Source organism: Neopelma chrysocephalum, unplaced genomic scaffold (genome assembly GCF_003984885.1).
Source record: "Neopelma chrysocephalum unplaced genomic scaffold, ASM398488v2 Primary Assembly neopelma1_81, whole genome shotgun sequence".
In the NCBI taxonomy this organism is placed as follows: domain Eukaryota; kingdom Metazoa; phylum Chordata; class Aves; order Passeriformes; family Pipridae; genus Neopelma; species Neopelma chrysocephalum.
The window spans coordinates 3,584,742-3,600,029 of NW_020897743.1; the positions used below are offsets into that span (position 1 = coordinate 3,584,742).

Consider the following 15,288-nt stretch of genomic DNA (forward strand, 5'->3'; position numbering starts at 1 on the left):
GATCCTAAGGAGATCTTTCATTGGCCTTTTCTCAGGTTTTTAGCAAGCTGGGACATGTCCCCAGCAGACTCAAAGGCAGATAACCTTGTGCCTGCTCCAGGGCATCCTTGGTGTCACTGCCTCCCTGCCCCATGGGGAAGGACAGCTGAGAGGCAGAGATATTACAGATAAATGCCAAACCTCATCTTCTCCTCTCCTCCCAACTTGAATTCAACAGGACAGAGGAAGGATTGAGTTTGGGCTAAGTTAGACAGCAGCAGTACTTGGCAGGGGCTGTTTGGCACACTGGTGTATCTGCACAAGCCCTCTGAGCTTTTGGCTGTGGGTCAGTTTTGCTGCCCCTGTGTTCATCCCTTTTTCCCCTAAGACTGATGAAGCTGAGCTGCTTTGCTGCTGCCTCTGTGTTTCCTCATCTCCTGCAAGGTCTTTAAGCCCCAGCCCTCTCTCCAGCCCTTTTCTTGCACCATTTCAGTTGTAGTCTTGCAGATGTAATCATGGTGGATTTGTTTAGGATTCTCCTGCTGCCTTCTGTCCCGGTGGATTTTAGTACTTTTTCCCACCAGGCTCCATTAATTCCTCCACATCTGTTTTCCTGCTGCCACTGTGCCTGGTCCAGTAGATCTGCTGAACTGCAGTAACACCCCAGTAGCCTCTGCCAGAGCCACATTAATCCTCATCCCCTCTGCTTCAGTTCTCCCCTCCCCTCATTTTTTTGCATTCATAACTCAGTGGGTATTTGGTCAACTGTAATATCTGTAATATTCCCTCTTCTGCATCCCACTGAAGTCAGTTGTTGCCCAGTTAAGTCCTGGTGTCCTGCTGTGGCTGTCCCAACCCTTCAAAACCCTGCAGCCTGGGCAGGTGGAAACCCTCCTTGCCCAGCCCCTCCAGCTGCCTGGGCTGTGCAGGTGCCCGTTGGTCTCCTCCTTGCTGCTTATAGAGCAGGAATAACCAAGGGACACCCTCTGCACCATGAGTAACCCTGCTGGTTCCTCCTGGTGCCTGCACCCCTCGGATCTATGTGTATAAAATCACCATATTAATGCATTAATAATAGGCTGGTCACAACCCTGTGACTGCCCCTGTCTCCCTGTGAGCGCTCAGAGCTGTCCTTGCTGTCACGTGGCTCCGTGGCTGTTCCAACATCTGCCAGAGCTGTGCAGGAAGGTGTGTGGCACTGGCTGTGCTCCACTGGGCTCGTGGTGGGGTGCTGCTGTCCCCTCCCTGACGTGGGAGAGGGCAGTGTGTCCCCCCCAGCACAGACTGTCCCCAGGAGCGACAGATGTGCTGGAGGCTTAGGTGACGCTGGAGTCCATCTGCTGTGAATTAGGTGGCAATTCCCACACAGCTTGTCCACAGATCCCGCTGTGCTGCTCCCCTCAGCCATGCTCTGCAGCAGCAATCAACCACTACCAGCCCTTTCCTGCTGGAGGAGAAGATTTTCTCCTGTGTCCCCTCTGTCCAGCCCCCCAAAGGCTGGAGAAAAGCCAGCTCACATACTTCCCGTAAGCACAGTGGCTTTATCTCCGTGAGAAATTCCAGGCGGCTGCCTACAGCCACCCAAAGCCCCTCTGCCTGCCTGGAGCACCCCATTTGTGGATCTCAGCAGGCTCAGCAGCACCCTGCCAGCACAGAGGCTGCTGTTATCTGTCTTCATTTAGCCCTTATCCAAAGGGCTGAGATTTAAAGCCAGAATGTCTGCTCCAAAATGAGGCATATGCTAATCCTGCGCAGGACAGCGATGGATGAGGCAGGCTAAGAAAAGCAGGCAAAAAGATCATTACCTCGCAGTGCTAATCTGCTTTCTACAATTATTCTATTGCACTGAACGTGTCGCTGGCTAAAGCCCTGGATTGCAAATAAATCTGTTTCTGGCGTGAGTCACAAACCATTAGAGAGTTGTGCTCGAAGTAGTGTCCTGAGTGCTCTGGGGACCTGTCAAATCCATATCACCCTTGGAAGCCTGTTGGAGCCCCATGGATTGCAGTGCAGGAGGGGCAGTCCCCCTGGGCTGTTGTGCCTGGTGCTGCTGCATCGTGGGATGCTGGTGCTGGGGCAGCTCCCAGCCTGAATCCATACGAGGTGCTCGCTGGGTTACTGTGGAAACACAGATGGTCAGTGATGGTTCAGGGATTTGTGCAGAAAGGCCATCTTGAGTTTCTCAGGGCAGTTAAAATGATGGGTTAAAAAAAAGGGTCAGGTCATGAAGCATCCATCAGCTGGGAGGTCTGAACACCCTGACTGAACCAGCTGGTCCTTATCCCCCGCTGGTCTGCGACCACAGCCCAGACTCACCCGCCAGGAAGGAGCTGGGGGAGATTTTCAGGTAACAACCAGGCTTGAGGAGATGGTAAACCATTTGCATTTATTTTAGGAGAAAAAGAAATGGTGTTTGTCTTATGAATTATTCACTAGGTAGTTAATTCGTTTGTTTTGGAGCTTTTCCAGCCTGGGCTTCCGTTTCTTTTTAAAACAGCACATTTAGTATACAAACCCAGGGCTGGTACCTCTGCTTTGCCTTCTTTAGCTTTTTGCCACTGTGAGTGTGGCAAGGAGGGGGCAAATACTGACAGGACCCCTCACAGAGGAGCAGAGGAACAAAAGCCTCCAGGCCTGTGCTACCAGTTCCAAGAAGGATTTTTGTTCCCTGCAAGGTCCGTGAGAGCTGCTGGGAGGACAGGAGCAAGTTTCATCTCAGGAAGGTTTGCTTGGGAATGCTGAGAAAGTTCACAGCCCGTAGCTGGGGGCAGGACAGCACTCCCCCAGCTCTCCAGAGTGGTGCAGGTGTTTTGCAGGATTTTGTGGTCATTCCCGCCTGGCAAAGTCTCCTCTCTGCTGTGGCTGTTGCTTCTCCATTCTTCCTCCTGCGCTCTGGACTTGCTGGTGTTCGAACATTGATTCTGGAGCTCGTAGATTTGCTGGGGGCAGCGAGGTGGCACGAGGTGTCTCCTGTGATTTTTATGCATTAAGTGCAGCTTGTGCAGGGGGCACTCTGCGGGGCTCAGCGGGCCCTGCATCTCCCAGGGGCTTCCCCCTCCTGCTTCCTGGCAGTGCTGGGACCAGCATTTGAGAGTGGCCAGTGCTTATGATCCAGCTCAGAACTGGGCTTCAGGCACGCATCTCCTCCCCTCCCCAGTGCAGCACTGTGGAGTCCTCTTCTACCTCCCAATATCCCAGGAAGGACAGTGTCAGCATCTCCTGCCTGGCACCTGGACAAACCCAGCAGCCCTGATGGGGCACAGAGGGGATGACTGCCCACCATGCTCACCAAGGCTCCCCAGTGCAGGAGGTGTGGGGAGAGCTGCTTCAGCTCCACGCTGCCCTGGCTGTGCGGCTCCGCAGCTCCTGCAGAAACGAAAGGTTTGTTTTTTACTGAAATGCCTTTTCCAATGGAGCATTTCTGCTTTCTGATTTACACAGCTACACACCGCTGGGCTTTTTCTTATTAACAGCCTTGACTTTGGAAAAAAGGCTGCTGAAGCACTCTGAATGAGAATGAAGGAAGAATGTTTGGGGGACAGCCGGATCGCCTGAGCCCGGACAAGTGTCTGCAGCTTAACAGAGGAGCTGTCCCAGGCTGTGCCCTGTCCCTGTGCCAGGCTGTGGGGCAGGAGCACAGGGTGTCTGGCTGCTGGACAGGCACAATTCAATCAAAGGCATCTGGGTAATCGACTTCAGTCTCCAGCAGGGCCTGCAGCCAGCCGGTGCTTAAGTCGAGATCAAGACTTGACAGAGGAAAACAAAGGCAAAATTAATTCACAAAGGTCCCTGGCTGCTGCTGTGCCTGGAATCTGGGTATTGATCTTGGTGTCCCAGGGGCCCCCAGCATGCTTCCAGCCTGCCATGAAAATAAATACCATGCACAGCTGGGGTTCAGCCTTTCCCTGTCCCCCTGGAAGGTGCCACAGAGCCCCTTCCTCTCACTGGAGGTATGATGGTGACCCCTCCGAGCCCTCCCTGCTGGAGCCAGCACCAAACCCAGTGGTGCTCCCCCAGTTGAGCGTGGCAGGGACATGCCATGGGTGCCCAGGCCAATGCCCTCTGTGTATTTGCCAGCTTGAGGTCTGAAAAATGTGGGGAGCCCCATCGTGCTGACAAGGGCAGGCGAGGCCAACATTACTCCTGCTCGTGCAAACAGTGGCTGAATCCTATCAGATTTTTCCATGAAGAGCAAGGCTTTGGAGTGACGACGGACCTGGAGGCTCTGGTTCCTTACGCTGGATTCGCCTTTATTTGCATTAAGCCGTGCTGAAACGCTGTCACCTCGTGGGAGAGAGGGAGGGGTTGAGATTTCCTTTGGCTCAGTAGGTGGGGTGGGAGAGACGGGCGCAGATTCCCGCCCGCAGTGGGATGTAGAGCAAAGCAGTGGGATGTAAAACAGAGCAGTGGGATGTAAAGCAGAGCAGTGGGATGTAAAGCAAAGCACGTCCCAGTGTGTGGTGCCAGCCCCGGCGCCACCCAAAGCGCTGCCTGCAGGCACCCAGGACGGGAGCCAGCCAGAAAGACAGGAGCCAGCCAGAAACACAAGAGGCAGACAACACGTGGAGAGGATGAGTTTCCAAGCCCTCAAAGCCAAATTTGATTTGTTCACTTAAAAAGGAATTAAAAAAAAAAAAAAGAAATTAAAAACTCCTCAACCAAACAAGCAGCCCTCGGGCACCCAGTGGGCGTGAAGGGAGCCTGGGTGTGCTGCAGGCTGGGGAGGCCTGAGAACTGCCTTCAGCAGATAGGAAATGTGGAGGATGCCAAAAGCACCAGCAGGCTCTGGTTGTTAGAAATCCCCCCGAGCCTTTTGAGTAGCCGGGGGGAAGATGAAAGGTAGCCAGGGTGGCAGCTGCAGCATGATGGGGAGGTGTCCTGCACCTTCCCAGGACACAGCAGCGTGGGGAGGGGACACAGCACCAGCACTGAAGCAGAGAGGAGGAGACCCCCACAAGCCTGCAGTCTCTAGAGGTACCTCCCCATCCAGTTTTGTAGGACTGCAAGGCACAAGGAGGGCGTTCACCTTGCAGAGGTGGCAACTTCTTGAACCCTAAGGAAGAAGAGATCTGCGGGTCTGCTGCAAACCCAGGCAGGGCGTTTATTGATCAACAGGTGGGAAATTGTGGTCCTAATCACAAGCAGCCTGGTATTGATAGAGCTGAGTTAATAATGCTTTAAGGGGAGACAAGGAAAGGTCAATGTAGAAGTGAAAAATCGACTGCTGTCTCGTTAGGCCCGGGTGCCTATATTATATAAACTTGGCAGTGCACCTCAAGTAAACCAGGGAACATAAATTATGTAAATTCATCTCCCATCTTTCCACTGCACTGTTTTAAAGAAAGCAGAGTACATGATAAAGGAAGGAGACTAAAAGGAAATGCACATAAGCTTAAGGGCTATCATATGCATAGATTTTCCTGCATAGGTCATAAATTAATTTAAATATGAGGACTATTAAAATCCTCTAGCATAACCCTGGACATAAAATTTCCTCCAGATGTCCTTCTATGAAACCTTCACCTTTATCTGAACAAGAGAATACCCTCCAGAAGGACACTGAGATTTGATTTAAAGGTAGGGCATAATAGAAAAAGCACTATATCATTAATAAGCTAATGCAAAAGTTATCTCTTCCATCCAGTATAAATGTATTTTGTTTTACTTTCCAGAGTGACTGGTTGCTGAGCAGGAAACTTGGAGTGAAAAAGTGTCCTTTCCTCACAAGGCCTAGAAAATCTAGAAAACCATTATGAGTGAAAGACCAAAACACCAATAATTTCAGGCTGGTATTACACATTTAGATGTAGAAAGACAATTCTCTTTAAAATTACCTTCTTTACATGTTGGCATATTACAGGTCAGAGATGAACCTTTTCCTGGGCATCCCACTGGGAATCTGAATCAGTGCTGACAGGGCAGGGAGCAGTGTCTTAGAGGAATGGCACCAGTTTTGCTCCTGCTGCATCCTTCCCTGCCTTCCAGCTGCTCACAGAAGTCTCTCAGCTCTACTGCACCACTGGGTTTAGAAAACTTATGAAGATTCATGCTCTTCCAGGTTGCTGCCTTTTTGTCAGGTTTGGTTGAGATTGAGCAGCAAGTTAAAACAATTACAGGGAGACACAGGGATGTTGCATGAGCCCCAGCCCTTGGGGACCAGGCCAGTCCTGACCACAGGCACGAGCCTTCGCTGCTTCTTGCAGGATGTTTCCAAAGGAAAGGAGGTCAATCCCATTTGCTGCAAGCCATGGGTATCACAAGGAAGCCCAAAGCACGGTCCTGTGTGGTTCTCACTTTTAGCAGCTCCCTGCAAAGCTGCCCTGAATTTACCATTTAAAACCCTGAGCACCGTCAGTTGGAAATTTTTCATGCACCTGTTCACAAAGTCAATGTTTGCTCAGCTCTCCTGTGCCTGGCTGTCTCTGCACGATCTCATTTGCTTTTCCTGCGTGGAGCAGGGTGACCAAGGTTGCTGATGCCTAAAAATAACATCTCCATTAGCTGCCATCCCTGATACCTCCTCTTTGTGGCCTGATTTCCCAATGAAACAAGGCTGCTGTGATCATGTTGCCTCTTTGCCTCTTGACCCCATAAATCACTCTCAGATCTGCTGGCCACTTTCAGCAATGGCTGTGGCAACAGGGTGGATGTCTCAAAGGCAGCTGAGCTGTTGCAATCTCAGCAAAACCACCTAGGTGAGGGGAAGAGAGAGATTCCGTCTTGTAACCCCACATGGAAAAGAGTTATGTCCAGACCTCTCTTAGTGAGCAGCAGAGAAGCTGCCAAGGCCAGGGGAGATGCACAGCCTGACTGAAATAGCTTTGCTCACGTTCAGTGTCTATGTAAACAGCCCATAATCCATCAGCAGGACACGGAGCCCCGTCAGTGTGGGCTCCCAGGCCATGTGGAGATCACCAGAGTGCTGCAGCTTAAGTGGTTTAATCCCTAATAACAATATTTGAATGCTTAACAATTAGAGAAGAACTTTCATGCAGCTTCCGTGTCAAGATGTGAGAGTAATCATTTCTAAGACCCCATTCTAAGCTGTAATGCTAATCAGTATTAAGATCCCTGTTTTTCAGAGCAGAGTGCCACAGTTAACCCCAGCATGCCAAGCACTGATTGCTGGAAGCTGTTCTGGAGGCTGGACTTGCTTGGACACCTGGTAGGGAGGTCACAGCACCTTGGTGCTTGTGTTTCACTTGTAGGCAAGAAACTACAGTCAGGGTGGTTGTACCTCAGTCCTGTCACCCTCAGGAGGACTGATCCAGGGGCTGCTTCTTGCCAGCAAGAACCTACAGTCCCATCTCTGGATGGGTGGGAAAAATCCTGAAGCAGAGGAAGCTGAGCAAAGCTGGGAATGGGTCTCAGAGACAAAGGTACCCAGCTGGGGTACTGGGGCTGCACTGTGGGCTGGACTGTGAGTGCTGACAGGGAGGCACTGAGGGTCCACAACTCTGTGCCACCCTGCCTTGGTGTCCCCAAGAGCTGGCTGTGAATCTCTGGCGTGGGACTCACACATGGTGGAAACTATCTCCTAATTTTCCTTTTGAAAGGGAATTCTCAACCCACCTTGGCCTCTTTGTTTATTCTCCTGGTAGTGGATGTTTATCAGCCATTGCCTCCCTCCCGCCGGGGTTTGTTCCCTTCCTCACTGTTGCACTCCAACCCTCGGCTGCCACAAAACAGAGGGGGGAAAATGCACAAATATCTCTCCATTCAATAGATGGCTTGAAAAAAAACAGGAAAGCTTAGCCAAGACACTTGTTTTAAGGGTGCTTCAGACACAGAAATGGAACACATGGTTTCCTTTCATCACTTATATCAAGATTGGAGCTGGGCTAGGAGGTGTCACCCCCCTCACCACTGCACGCCTGCCTCCTTCAAGCTATGTGGAGAATCTCTTCACTACTCTTTCTATCTTGATACTTTCCCTTTGATCTGTGTCATCTCAGGTTTATTTTCCAAGATGCAGAAAGAGCCTTGTCAAGTGGGCAGTGGCAGAGCCTCTCAGCAGGGGACATTCACCTGTCAGGCTCTTTCTCTTCCACATCAAGTTATTTCTTTTCCTTTCTCTTCCTGCACAACAGCCAAAGAGGGAACTTTTTTACCCTGGCCCAAGGGAAAATCTGCCCCTGCCAGGGGCTGGCGTGGCTTGGGGATCACATGCAGCTCTGCCCAGGGCTGATGGCTTCACACCCAAGTTTATAGCACTGCATGGTCCAGAGTGTGATGTGCTGGCCTAAGGCGGGTCTTCCTCTGCCAGAATCGGCTTGGTGGCTTAAAAAAGCAAATATTGAGCAGAGCACAGAACTGGCCAGTGGGTACCAGGAACCTCCTGTGGTTATAAAACAAGAAAACCAAAATAGCTTTAATGCTTTTCACACTGCGTAGGCTTAAGTGGTTTTTAAAACAGGCTTGGTGTGCCCTGAATGTGGTAAATGAGTTCCTCAGAGTCCTGGAGGGCTGTCAGTGTGCAAGAGACCAGGCATGGCAGGAGGGGCAGCCTGAGGCACAGCAGCTAAACGTCCCCCAGCTGCCTCAGATAAGCCCTATAATGGGGTACAAAGGTCCTTTGGGTAGGGGTGCTTTGTGTAAGGGGTAGATGAGGGCAGGAGCTGCCTTGCCATAACTTCATTGAAGGCACTGTCAAATTTTTTTTCCATCTCATGGGTCTGCCTTGAGCAGTGCTGGGGGCTCAGGCCGAGCGTGGACCACTCGACAGAGCTGTGTGGGGTCCCAGCAGTGCATAGGAGACCTCACTGGATGGGTAAGAGTGAATCCCATCCCAACAGCTTCCCCAGGATAGCTCGTCTTCTCCTTGGGACAAGCTGGGAGTCAGGGAGTTGTGCTGTCTGCTGCTTGACTGTGCCGTGAGGTGACGTGTCACACAGATCATGTCTGATTTTTATTTCTCTTTAGAGCAAAGATCTTTTTTAGCATGCGAATAAACGCTCTCCTAAAAGAGAAGACACCATCTGCTGCCAAGCACAAATTTAATTTTCCAAAGGGATAGATTTAAATAAGATCCACAGGCACGGAGTGGTAGCTGGGGGAGCCTGTAATGGGTCTTGGCCCCTTTGGCATCTTGCTGGAAGCAGATGTCTTAGTTTATGGGGGGGAGACGTGGTGCCTGCAGTGGAACAGGGGTTCTGGCAGCTGGAGACTCCACAAACTCCCTGAGCTCCCAAGGTTAAACTGGTGCTTGCAGGTAGGCTTAGAGCATTGACAGGCAGACAAATGATCAGAAGGCAGTTGTGTGGGGGCTCTGCCACGCACAGCCTGTGCCCAGTGGGGCTCCAGCTCTTTCCTCATCCTCAGGGGAGTCAGCAAGCAGGAATCACAGCTGCAGCGAGGCACTTTCTTGTGCACAGTCATTTCTTGGGTGGGCTGGAGCAAGGACGTGCACCTGGCTGGTTTTTTCCTGTGCAAGTGCTGAAAGTGCCAGCAGCTCAGCATTCACACCAGTGCTGGGCCCCAGTGCAGCCCCTGTGGAGCTCTGCTCCCTGTCAGCTGAGCCTCGTGGCCCTCACGAGCTTTGCCTCTCTTGCCTTCCAGCCGCTGGTGTTGCTGATGGAGTGGCCTGAAGCCACCAACTTTGCCTGCCTCATCGCAGGCTACTGCCGTCTGCTGGTGGACTCCAAGAAGATGATCCTGTCCAGGGCCCCCAGCCAGCCACCCCCACCTCAGATTATCAAGGCAGGTACGTTTCAGCCTCTGCTTTCTGTGCGAGCCCCTTCCCCAGCCTTCCCCTCCCTCTCCTCCCTCCACCCAGGGCTCTGCAGCATTAGGAAGGTGAAGGGTTTCTCTGGCATCTCCCCTCTGCTCCCATTCACCCTGAGAATGAGCAGCCTCCCTTTTAACCAGAAAGCAAGGAGCAGGGACACAAGTCCTCACTTTGGATAAGTTCTGGCTTGCGGTGTCAGCTCAAGCCATAAACACTCGCTGCGAGTGTTGTTCTGGCAACTCCTGGAGCAGATCCAGGAGGTGCTGTTTGAGAAGACCCGTAATGCTGCCAGCTAAATGCTGGATCCTCACAGAACAGCCTGTGTACTGCCGCAGGGATGCAGCACACACTCCTTGGATGGCATCCCAGCTCCAGGGACCTACGTGAGGGTATACACTCATTGGACTGCATTCCTGCTGCCTTTGGATACTGCTGCCTTCATCCCAGGGGTCTGAGCTGCATGGGCAGCTCTGCAAGCATGGATGCTCTGCTGATTTCCCAAATCAGGAAGGCAACTTTGGTGTCCCAGCTTTTCAGCCGGATGCAAGGAGCAGAAGGCTGGTCTGGGCACAGCAGAAGGTTCTGTCCTGACAGGCACCAATGCTGTTCCTTGAGGATGGATTACAGGTGTGAGTCACCCTCAGGAAAGATCAGTGATTCTCAAGAGTGATTTCAAACAAGGGCCAGCCATGCTGCTGTTCCATGCAGGTGTTCACATCAGATGTGTTTTGTATAGGGAAATACAAATTATAGGTAAAATACCAACCCAGAGCTCTATGGAAGGTTGCCCCAAGACCTCCCAAGTGAAGCTGCAGCTTCAGACAAGTTTTTAGTTTAGCTGGCAGTGTCAAAATTCCCTCCTCAAGGGGTGATTGGCTTGGGGAGGTGGGAGGAGTGCAGAGAGTTAGCAGGGTCCCTGGGAGAGGACTTGGCACCTGGACACAGACTCAGCACATGTGGGAGGACACCCTCACAAGAGGCATCAGGAAAGCACCTGCAGCAACCTCAGTGAATCCAGGCAAAGGCCTGGATGATGGTGTAAGTATAAGCACAGTTTTCCTTTTCCTTCTTCCCCTGTGGCTCTGGTTGAGCTGTCACTGTGTTCCCTGCTCTGGGTGTTCTACGGGAACATATTTAGGCACATTTTGCTGTGAGCAGAGGGTGTTTCCAACTTAACTGGCCATCATCAGAGTGGTCCTTCCCTGGCTCATGTCACCCTGACATGGGCTACTGGGACGCATGGGGCACATGGCTGTGGGGAGTCAGAGGGTGGGGAGAGCATCCCAGAACATACCCAAGGGCTTGGAAGGAGGCTGGTGGCACCCACAGGGTGCAAGTGGTGTTTTTCCACACTCTAGCAATGATGACAATAGCCAGGATTTTTTCTTGGGGAGATTTTCCTTCATGGGTATGGTCCAAACCTCTGCCTTTGCCCTTTTCTTGACAGTCTCAAGAAGCCAATGTCACTCTGAGGGTAAGGGGGAGTCACAGTCTGGGTAGGACAGCAGTGGAGCAATGAGTCTGAGCCAGCCCCTCCCTGGATGGCCTGTTCTATCCTCAGAGGTGCAGTGAAAACCTCTGTGAGCAGTGGAGTGGAGCAGTTTCCCTGCAGACCCTGCACGCTCAGCCCAGCTGCTCAGGCGTCCTTCAGAAGGATTCAATTTAGTGTGTATTGGGAAAAGTCTGCTCACAGTTCTGGTCTCAAAGGGCTGCAGGCTGAGCTGTCAGGAGCTGGGCGGATCACAGGGAGCAGAGACTGCTGATCATTAGCACATCCTTGCAGGAGTGATAAGAAAGCCCCACTGGGATGAACTAAGTTAGCCCAGACGGTTGACTTCCCAGGCTGCAGGCAGGCAGTGCCAGAATCTTAAATGTAAAATCAAGCCTTGGCCCATGCTTTTACCTAGAAGAGGAGCACATCCATCTTCCCTGAGGCCCATTAAAACCTCCTGCTGAACTGCAGACATTTTTAGAAATGCACAGGCTGTCCCAGTGTTGTCAGTTAGATCCATCTCTCTGCATTTCCCTGCGGAGCCATATGCCAGAGCCTTGCCCTCGTTGTCCCTGCCCCTTCTTTCCCCCACTCCCACCGGGAGCCATTGTCAGCCAAGCAGCTCTCTGCCCTTAATTGCTCTCTCAGCTCTTTCTCAGGAACTTTTACCCCCGAGCATCCAGCAGCTGGATTATGGATTTGAGGGGCTTGGCCCCATTCAGCAACAGGCCCTGGCTCATCATGAGCAGCCAGTGGGGCATGGACGTGATCCATTGGAAGTGTCTGGATTTGGGAAAGCCTCTGCCTCAGCCCATGTCACCCTGCCACATCCCACATGTCCCCTCATGTGTTCCCCTACACAGCATTTCCGAGCACTGGCATGGCCACAAATGAAAGAGACTTTGGGTTGAGTGGGGATTTTAGCACTGCAGGTGATGAACAGTATAATACAAATGTGTGTTTGGGGAGACAAATTGTCCAATTTGTTGAGCTAATGAATTTAATTAGGATTTGTTTGATTTAATTTATCCTTGGTAAGACAGAACCTGCATCCCCTGGCAGCTGTTCTCAGCACAGCTGCACAGTTCAACCTGCAATGCAGACAGATGCCTCTCCTGAGGGCTGGACTACTGGCCAAGCAGTATTTCAGCCACTTCCCATGCCCAAGAGAGCAGGGCAGGCTGTCACAGGGAGATGCTTCACAGCAAGAGCAGCGGGCTCTTTCAGAGGCAGCCTGATCCAGTAGCCATCAGCCAGACAGAAATAACACATGGATCGTGGGCAGCAAGGGACAAGGGGCTGGGGGTGTGTCTGTCACTTAAACACAGCCAAACTACATTGGATGCCTCCCCAAAAGGCAATACTGCACCACATTTAGCAACCTCCTGAGGAGCACTGCTTGGTCTGGCCAATGTTAGGCAAAAATTTTGACAATTCCTTCTTGCCATATAGCTAGTGAGCTGGCAGACTGAGGCTGAAGGTCCTTGTTGGTGCATGCAGCCAGGCTGCTCCTGCTGCCCTCTGGATGTGGCTGGTGGATCAGTGATGTGGCACCTGTGTCCCTGTGTCAGTGTTGGATGTGCTGGCCAGCCCTCCTCTGGCTCTGCCCAGCTCTGCCCCCAGCAACCTACTGGCATCTTGCTTCCTGTCCCTGCTGCTGCCATGCAGCACAGATACAAGGCATTTTCCCAGGTAGCTAACAGGGATAGAGCCCTGCCTGGAGCAGTAAGAAAGCTTGAGACATTTGGGAAACAGACCTGTTGGGAAAGGTTAAAGGAATTTGCCGTGGTTAGTCTGGAAAAGAGATGGGCGGGGAGATGGAGAGGAAGGAATAGAACAGTATTTCTGATGCCTCAAAGCTGTCTGTAAAAGGGCACTGATGAGTTGTGCTGGTCCATGGTGGCATTGATCTAATTCCTCATCAAAAAGAAAAAGCTTTAAAGTCAATACTCTTTTATCATAAATGTCATAATATTTTGCTTTATAAAATTTATATAATTAAACTCTATAGCATGTAATAATTTTGGAGATAATGGAGCAAACCCCACGAGCAGGTGGCATGCTACCTTAGTGTGTCACAGGGCTTTTGCTGGCTCCTAAATCCTGTCCAGCCACCCTCTAGGCTCTTCTGGCCTCCACCATCACTGCAGCCCAGCCACACCTAAGGGCCTCACTAACACACTTTAACAACTCTTTTAATGAGATTGTTTAATGGGAATCCAGATTTATTCATTTAGGGAAAGAAAGGCAAGTCAGCTCTTTCAATACCATGTGGGCTTTTTTTGAGCTGGCCACCTTCCACATGCACCCTGTAAATCTCTGTATGTTCCTCTCCCTTCTGCCTCTTCCATGTCTTCCCTTCTCTTCTTATTGTAGGGAGGGGTTGATATCTCAGAGCCAGAAGGTCACTTTTCTCCAGTGTCAGCAGTTCCCTCCTGCTCTTGGTGGTCACACATGGTATCTTTCAGGCTTATCCCTTTCCTCTTGAGAGACCCACACACTGGAAACATTCAAGGTCAGGTTGGACAGGGCTCTTAACAACCTGATCTAGTTGAAGATGTCCCTGCCCGTTGCAGGGGGACTGGACTAGATGGCCTTGAAATATCCCTTCCAACCCAAACCATTTGATAATTCTATGGTCTGTACGTGCAGGACATTTCTTCTCCCTCATTCCTGGAGGTTTTTGGAAGGTGGCCTGGCTGTGCTGCAGGGTACACACGTGTCCCACTGCAGCCCAGCCTGCTGGGGAATGGAGGGCAGAGACTACATGGGTGCTTCTCCAGGGTGAGCAGGAGCTTCCCCATGCTGTTTTTCCTTCTCCCGGGTGCTGCTGCTAACATTGCTGTTGTGCTTTTGGTTTAGATTACATCAACGCACACAACTTCCACCGGCCTGCCGGGGCAGGGCACGTGGGAAAGAAAGAGAACGGGTTGGTGGGTGGCTCTGCCACTGTCAGCGGAGCAGCCGGGGCTTCCGCCACCAGGGCTTCTGACTCGGAGCTCATCCGCTTTTGCTACCTGCACATGCGAGAGCAGAGGAAGGAAAGAGAGAGCGGGACGGATATCAATGAAAACCTGATTTTTTTTGAGGAAACTCGTCCCAGGACCAAATCTGACCCCACTTCCAAAAGCTCTGGCCAAGGCTACAACGGGGCGGCCAACGAGTACGACCCGGATGGCCTTGACCAAGACAGGCACGCGAGCAGGGCCAGGGCACACACCATAGACACCCACCTGCGGAGCGACGCCTCGCACTTCTACTGCGAGTCCTGCCAAGCCAAAATCAAGAGCCGGCTGGCCTCATGCATGGGGGGCAAGCCTGGCACCACCCGGGACAACATGGTGGACTTGATGTCGCTTCCCCCTCCCGGGAACGATGAGGAAGAAGACGAGACGACGTCCCTGCTCCCTGCCATCGCCGCCCCTCCTCCTGGCTTCCGAGACAACAGCTCGGACGAGGATGACCCCAAGCGCCGGGCGGCAGCTGCCCAGAGCCAGGAGCAGGGCCGGCACCTCTGTGGCATCCTCTACGACGAGATCCCTGTCACGCTGATAGACAGCGTGCAACCACGGACGGTCCGGGACCACGCCCAAGAGCTGGATGATGCCCTGGTGTCCACCCTGCAGGCACTGGAAGCCCTGGCTGCTTCAGAGGATTGCCCGCATCCCCCACCACAGCAGACAGCAGGTATTTCAGTGGCTGTGACTCCCTTTTTCCCCTATAGCCTTTCTTTCCTATTGTATGTCCTTCCCTTTAGTCTCCTTCTCCCATCCTATAAGTGACTGTGGAGCAGCTTCTAGTAAAAACTAAGTTGTGGCAACAGGCTCTAGCAGGAGCAGCCAAGCTGCTGCTCAGAAGATTTCTAAGAAGCTGAGGTGGGACTCCTCTCCCTGACAGTGGCTGAAGGAGTCTCTTGGTTATCCCATATCTGCCGTGGTCCACATGCCACAATGCTGGAGTGAGTCACTAACAAACCAGTACTGTGAACATGAGTTCCTCCCCACTGTGACCCCACTCAGCTGGTACCTCTGGCCGTCAGTCTTTGCAGGTTCCCATGGGTTTTGCAGGTGTGAGCCCTTCACAGGGCAAA

The 15,288-nt window shown here is 52.0% G+C and overlaps 1 protein-coding gene across 3 annotated transcripts in view; it reads left to right on the plus strand.

Moving 5' to 3' along the window:
- Positions 1–15,288, plus strand: part of FRMPD3 (FERM and PDZ domain containing 3) — a 57,921-nt gene that overhangs the window by 37,826 nt on the left and 4,807 nt on the right. For all 3 annotated transcript variants that reach the window (XM_027690597.1, XM_027690599.1, XM_027690598.1), the window contains 2 exons: positions 9,538–9,682; positions 14,061–14,885. In XM_027690597.1, the coding sequence (XP_027546398.1) occupies positions 9,538–9,682; positions 14,061–14,885 (970 nt within the window). The remainder of the gene's footprint in view (positions 1–9,537; positions 9,683–14,060; positions 14,886–15,288) is intronic.